Raw genomic sequence first — 7,709 nt, forward strand, 5'->3', positions numbered from 1 at the left:
ATAAAAACTCATTTGGTTTTATCTCTTACAGTGTTAATACTGAATTCAATATTGTATAACTGTATTAATTCAACTGTGAACCTAAAAACTTGTACCCACTTGTGAAAGAGAGGTACTCTTGCTGTGGAGTGTGTTACTGAATATGTTAAAACTGTAGTGAAATGTTTCTTCTAATCATGTAGTTATTAAATTTCCTTAGTAATTAGTAGATGTAAAAAACATTACCATTGAAATCTACCTGATGACTTTATATCCATGCTCAGATGCCAAGAGGCTCAGAAAGTAACCAACTGTGAATAGTAATAATAAGATATATATAGAGATTAGAAACGCATGTGCAAAAATCTTAGTGTCAATCGCATTAAAAATGAATTTTTCTGTGTGAAACTGTGTATTTTAATAATGAAACTGAGATCTTTTTAAAGCTTAAAACCTCATTTAATTTTATGTCTTACAGGGTTTATACTGATTGCAATATTGTATAACTGTATTAATTCAATTGTAAACCTAAAAATTTACAGCCAATTTTGAAAGAGATGCATCTGAGCTCTGGAAATTGTTATTGAATATGTCAATGCTGTTGTGATGAAATGCTTCTTCTAATTATGTGGTTATTAAATAAATAATTTTTAAAAAAGAAGAGAGCATCAGATCCCTCTGGAACAGGAGTTACAAATGGCTGTTGGCCACCATGTGGATACTGGGAATTGAACCCAGGTCCTCTGCAAGAGGAGCCAGTGGTCTTAACAGCTGAGCCATCTCTCCAGCCCTTTGTGCCTCATTTATAATGACTTAAGAAAGGATACTTCCTACACAAATGAAGATGCCTTTCTTCTGAGTCAACCCAGTCATCAGTGCTCACTTCATTGTCCAGCTCTTGGTGGATACATTTCAGTGGAGAATATACACCATAACCAGGGCCTCACTGGCAAGAGATTCTGGGGGTTGTAGTTTGTGGATGACCTCCCCATTAATACTGACGGTGGTTCATACACTGGGGGTGGGAATGAGCACTAAGGGAGGCCAATGAATTGCCAGCTCTCACTGAGCCCTACAAATCCCTACAGCGCAACCTACTACTTGGTTTCTGTAGTTTAGTAGAAAGAGGCTTTAGAGCCAGGATTCCCCAAACTTCAGGTCCCACCCCCATCAATTATTAACTCCATAATGAGATAGATTACTGAGCATTGGTTGTCAATCTCGTGATATTGGTCAATAAGCAATTCGCTTAAAGCAAAAAGCCCCAGCACACAGTAATTGTGAGACCTGTGATTATGATGTTGGGTGCACCTGACAAAGGTCTGTGTTGTATCTTGGCTGTCAACTGATTGGACCTGGAATCAACTGAGACATAAGCTTCTGGGCACATATGTGAGGCATTTTCTTAACCATCCTCATGGACTGTATGCCAGGCTGGGACTGCTGAGAACTCATGGACTGTGAAGCTACTGGAGCCTCAGCCTCTGCAGGCTGCCCATTATTGGACAACCCAGCCCATATCGTGTAGGCCAACCTAAAATATCTCCTTTTAATCCATATTCACCCTGTTCCTTTACAGAACACTTATTAATACAAGATCACTACATCTGATTTGTATTTCAGTGTCATAACTGCCTGACCACATCAAGAATTCTAGTTCAGAAGCCTAACACGTCCCACTGTCCCCAGAGCTGTCTCCTGCAATACCCAAGATGTCAGAGAAACATATAAAAGATGATTAGTCAATATATTCTCATTGGACAGAGAAAAGCACTGACTGTGAGCTCCCCAGAAGCCATGATGATGGCCAAGTTCGCCAGTCGGTTACAGCTGCAGACTGTGTGCATCTCGGAAGCTTCTAGGATCTTGCAGCCCAAAGTGGTCCATCTCCCATCCCCCACACTGGTGTTCCAGGAAACACAGATGGGCCTCTCAGACTTCTGCATTGGCTGAAAAAAAATCAAAGGTCCCAGTCACCTGAGAGTTATACTCTAATGGACTGAATGTGACCAACTCAAGAGCAACCCGGGGCCTGACAATGCAGGGGATGGGGAAAATGATGGTATCTCCATGTATAATATGCCTACTCCAGTGTGGCAGACCACATCCTATTACTACAATAAAACCACTCTCAGGACTGGGGAGATGGCTCAGTAGACAAGAATGTTTGCTGCACAAGCATGAGGAACTGAGTTCAAATCCCCAGCACGCATGTAAAAAGGAAAAAAAAAACGCATATGTGCATACCTGCCCACACTTCTGCACATGAACACATAAGAATGTGAACACATGTATACACACATAAAAAGCTACTGAGGACATGTTATCATGGCAATGGACATATATCTTGACTGCACTATCACCTTGATTGAAATATTGCACCACAGAGTCACAAAATGCTACCACTGAAGAAGTTCAATAAATACAGTCAGGATGTCTCTTAATAAAGGAAACCTGGGGTTGATTCCGTGCTCTTGAATCTATGGTCCTTTCAAAGGAAAAAGGCTGATAGTTTTTCAGATAAGTGATTCAGCAACTGGGGCAACAGCACTTCCTCAGTAGAGCGACAGGAGCCTCAGAAAGGATCTCACAAACCTGGATGTGTTCCAGGGTGTAGATAACTGGACTAGAGAAGTCCTCTTTCTTCTCCCCTGTCATGATGCCCCCAACAACACGGGAATTCATCTTCAGCTTCCTCTTGGACTTGGTCCAGGAGGTCTCATTGTCTTCAAAAAAGCGTTCATCCAAAACCAATTCCATGTGTGCAAAAGAGACAAAAGCCACTCCAATGGTCCCTGCATGCCCCACAAATGAAAGAAAAGTAAGAATTCTTTACACCACAGATAATACAGGTGACATGACACATGTGCACACACATACACATACAACATGGGCTAATATTCCACAAGTCTCACTGGTTTACTCTGAGTATTAAAATATCAGAGAACTTCTAGCTCAGTTGAGGATGGATAAAAAGACAGGGAGTCAAGGGGACATGAGAGCCAGGTGTGGTGGTGCACGACTTTAGTCCCAGCAGGAGCAGAAGCAGGAGGATCTCCATGAAATGGAGGCCAGCCTAGTCTACATAGGAAGTTCCAGGCTAGCTGGGGCTCTAGGAAGACCCTGTTTCAAAAAACCCAAAGGAGACCTGATAAAAGTGAAAAGCCCTCACCCTGGGAAAGAGCTCAGGGTGAGGGCTCTCTCCCACTGTCACTAATGTGACACTCAGTAAAACCACAGTGGTTTTCAAAATCTTGAAGAACAGGGCTGCAGAGATGGTTCAGCAGTTAAGAGTGCATACTACTCTTCTAGAGGACCCGAGTTTGGTTCCCAGCAACCACATCAGGTGACTCACAACCACCTGCAATCCATCTCCAGGGGTTCTGACATCCTCTTCTGGCCTCCACCGCCCACTACACCCATGTTCCCACACCCAAACTCAGACACCCCCACATACATATAATTAGAAACATTTTCAGAATAAAAATCACTTTGTTTTAATTAAGTCGCAAATAAAACTCAGCAAACTGGTTTAAGAAGGCCAAACATTCGCCCAGCCCCAAACTCCACACATCACAGTGAACTTCTGTGCAGTGAGCACATGGCCATTCGACAGTGTAGCTACTGATAACCAGGTTTACTTGGGGTCCACACTACCACTGTGAGTTACTTTTTTGTACTAAAGTAAAGTTGGTCATCAGAGCTGATTTTCCAATTCCTCAGTTAGAACTCCTGGATTAGAGAAGCCCTGCATTTACAAGTCTGTCCTGCTTCAGGACCTCGTTGAAAGCCTCGCAGAGCTGATGGCACTCTGCTTCTGGGCACACTCCAGAAACTATCTAACCTCAAAAAGGCAAGGGCCGCCAGACTGCTGCTCCATCAACTGGGTTCCCTGAGGCCCCTGGTAAGTGATGTCAGGGTTTGTGGGCTGAGCATCACCACAAGCCTCCAGGGATGGCATGCCCATGTGTGCCCCACAGCAGAGCCCACAGACACACCAGCTGCAGTGCTTGCCATATGGGCCATCAGGCCTGGTTGCCAGGGTACAGCAGCAGGTGGGCCAACTGCAGATGGTGCAGCTGCTGCTGGAGGCTGAGCTGCAGGCACTGGCCTGGGGGCAGCTCTCATCCAAAGGGCCAGGCTGGCCAGAGGGGGCACTCCAGAAGTACAGCAGCATCTTCCACATGGCATCCCGAGTCTGGGAGCACCCAGAGTCTAGACATGCTGAACTGGAGAAGCTGCTTTTGTCTTTAATATTCTTCCCTCCGTACATTCATGGTACATAGGACTGTGCTACCTATGGGCATTTTCATGAAAGGATATACCATGTTGAGCGCAGCCCCATCCTAGTTTATTTGCGGTGGTTATTTACTTTATTTATAGTTTATGTGCATGAGTGTTTTGCCCACATGTATATAAGTGCACTGGTGTCATACAGTGCAGCCAGCTGAGGCCAGAACAGGGTGTCAGATCCCCTAGAGCTGGAGTTACAGATAGTTGTGAGCCACCACATCTGGCAACTGAACCTGGGTCCTCCGCAAGAACAGCCAGTGCTCTTAACTGCTAAGCCAGCTCTCCAGCCCTTTCTTGGGGACAGAGTTTTCCTGTAACCCCAGCTAGCCTGGAACTCACTATGTAGATCAGGCTGGCCTTGATCTCACAAAAATCCATCTCCCTTGCCTCCCGAGTGCTGGGATTAAAGGCGTGCACCACCACGCCCGACCCCAGTTTCAGGAGGAAAGGGTTTATTTCAGCTCACAATCCTGGGTCATAGGCCAAACTTCAACAGCTAATGACATCACATCGGCAGTCAGAAGCAGACAGAAGTGAACGCACGCTGAGTGCTCAGTCTGTCCAGGGCCACCCACTAGGAGTGGAGCCACCTTCTTTCAGGCTGGGTCTTCCCACCTTGGTCAGGACAGCCAGGCTAACGTCACTAAACCACCCTTCGGTAACACACTTTTTTAATGTGTGTGTTTGTGAGGTAGCACAGTCCTGTGTACCATGAATGTACAGGGGGAAGAACCCAGGCAAACACGGCATGTATGTAAGTGCACCCGTGTCATGCAATGCCCGTGGAGGTCAGAAGAGGGCCTCAGATCCCCTGGAACTGCAGTTACAGATATTGTTGGCTTCCATGTGGGTGCTGGGAACCAAACCCAGGTCTTCTGCCAGAGCAGGCAATGCTCTTAACCGCTGAGCTGTCCCTCCAGCCCCGTACCAAGCTCTTTTATTAAAACAGAGCCGTTCTTTTTCTGCTAAGACATTCCTTTCTGCTCTCTCTACTTATTACTTGGCATCTAGTTTGATTATCTCATCTACATTTCACTCTGCTTTTGACCTGAAGTGTCAATCATGCTGTTGAGCACGTGAGTAACAATCTGCAGCCTGTGGACTACCTGGGATGGAGTGATCTGGATGATTCTGTTGTAACACACCCATGCCACTCATGTCTGTGCAACCTGTGAATACTTCTGCAGTATAATGACAGTTAAAGGGCTAGAGAGACACTCAGCAGCTAAGAGCACTGGCTGCTGTTACAAGGACCTGGGTGGGTTCAGTTCCCAGCACCCACATGGTGGCTAACAACTGTTTATAAATCTAGTTCCAGGGGATCCAACGCCCTCTTCTGGCCTCCAAGGGAGTTTCACACATGTGGCATACAGACGCATACGAAAATACATATAAATTAAAGATCTTTTTAAATGACAGGCTGAGGGGCTGGAGAGCCGGCTCAGCAGTTAAGAGCACTCGCTGCTCTTGCAGAGGACCTGAGTTCAGTTCCCATCACCCACATGGCACCTAATAACCATCCACAGCTCTAGTTCCAGGAAATCCGATACCCTCTTCTGCCCTCCACAGACAATGCATGCAGGTGGTGCACTTACATACATGCAGGCAGAACACTCATATACATAAAGATAAATTAAAAGTTGCTAACCCTGAAACAAATTAGCACTACCTAATAGAAAGAGTCTTCCCACACACATAATTTTGAATTTTCTAGAAGCTATATTTTGAAAACTAAAAAACAGGTAAAGTTAATTGAATAATATATGTTCTGGTGTAATTTCTGTTGCTTTGATAAAATATCCTGACCAAAGGCAACTTACAGAGGAAGAGTTTATCTGACTTACAGTTCCAAGTTACAGTCTATGGTGGTTTGAATGAGAAATGTCCCCACAGTCCCACGTATTTGAACACTTGGTCCCCGTTGATGCTGTTTGAGAAGGTTATGGAATTTTGAGGAGGCGAAGCCTTGCTGAAGGAAGTGTGTCACGGAGGTGGGCTTTGAGGGTTCATAACCATGCCCCACTTCCTGCTGAGATGTGATTGCTCAGCTTCCTGCTCCTGCCGCCCACCACCATGCCTCCCTACCATGACGGACTCATCCCTCTGGAACCATAAGCCAAAATGGACACTTTCATCTCCCAATTGCTTTTATCACAGCATCAGAAAAGTAACAAATATCCTAGTAAAAGGCATAATACTAAACTGACTCCTAATGGCTTACACCCACAGATCAGCATATCTCTCAAACATCATCAGAGAAGTTTCTTTTTTGCAGCAGATGATTAACACAGAGACCCACAACTGATCAACATGCAGAGAATAAGGGACTTCAGAGGGCTCAGCCCTAAATAGGACACGTATATCACCCCCTCCTCCTCCCAGGGCACAGGGACCATTGCAGACGAGGGAGCAGAAAGATTGTAAGAGCCAGAGTGGTGGATGACCACAGCAAACCCATGTTGTCTGGACGAAACAGGACAGGTGCACACATAAACTCACAGTGGTTGTGACAGCATGCACAAGACCTGTGCAAGCTCAAGCCAGACAAAATCCCAGCAGGGACAGGAGAGGTGAGCACAAAGTTCCACCTCTAGCTGAGGAACTATTGGTAATTGATGGCTGCTGGAGGAGGGAGAGTTAGCTTTCCCCAAAGACGTGTTTTCTGGGAGGCTGCTTGTACTTCAGTAGACTACACCCATGCCCATGCTGGTAGCACTTAGTGGACTCTGTGGGTTAAAAGAACAGGTGAAGCTGGCAGTGGTGGCACACACCTTTAGGGAGGCAGAGGCAGGTGAATCTCTATGAGATCGAGGCCAGCCTGGTCTACACAGCGAGTTCTAAGCCAGCTGGGGCTACAGGAGATCCTGGCTCAAAAACACCAAAAAAAGAGCACACGAAATTGGGAGAGAAAAGTGCTGTGGGCATAGGGAGAATTGGAAGGGAGGGAATGGAGAGGTAGACTTGCTCAAAGCACATTACATGCAATATGAAATTCTCAAACAATAAAAAGTAAAAATTCAACAAAATCAGAAAGGATATGAATAAATTCAGTGAATCCAAAGAGAACACAACCAGCTGAATAAAATAAGAAGGCAGCATGGGACAAGAAAGGCACGTTCGATGGCAAGAAGTACTGACCTTATCAAGCTGAGATTTTGTAAGTGAAAAGTTCAACAAATCAAATTTCAAAATTTAGCAAGGGGAGGGGTAAAGAGGTAGCTCATCAGTTAAGAGCACTGGCTGCTCTTGCAGAGGACCTGGGTTCCGTTCCCAGAACCCACATGGCAGCTAACGACCACCTGTAACTCCAGTTCCAGGGGATATGACGCCTTCTTCTGGCAAAACACTCATACAAATAAAATGAAAATAAAGATAAATAGATAGATGATTGATACATAGATAGATAGACAGATAGATAGATAGATAGATAGATAGAT

General features: G+C 45.2%; 1 protein-coding gene across 1 annotated transcript in view; it reads right to left on the minus strand.

Moving 5' to 3' along the window:
• The window catches only part of Adgre1 (adhesion G protein-coupled receptor E1), an 81,947-nt gene that overhangs the window by 21,843 nt on the left and 52,395 nt on the right, over positions 1–7,709 (minus strand). Inside the window, exons 14-15 of the mRNA XM_017799094.2 lie at positions 2,575–2,774; positions 1,758–1,928 (exon numbers count right to left, since the gene is read on the minus strand). Coding sequence (XP_017654583.2) covers positions 1,758–1,928; positions 2,575–2,774 — 371 coding nt within the window. The remainder of the gene's footprint in view (positions 1–1,757; positions 1,929–2,574; positions 2,775–7,709) is intronic.

Source organism: Nannospalax galili, unplaced genomic scaffold (genome assembly GCF_000622305.1).
Source record: "Nannospalax galili isolate Female #2095 unplaced genomic scaffold, S.galili_v1.0 scaffold77, whole genome shotgun sequence".
NCBI classification, from domain to species: Eukaryota; Metazoa; Chordata; class Mammalia; order Rodentia; family Spalacidae; genus Nannospalax; species Nannospalax galili.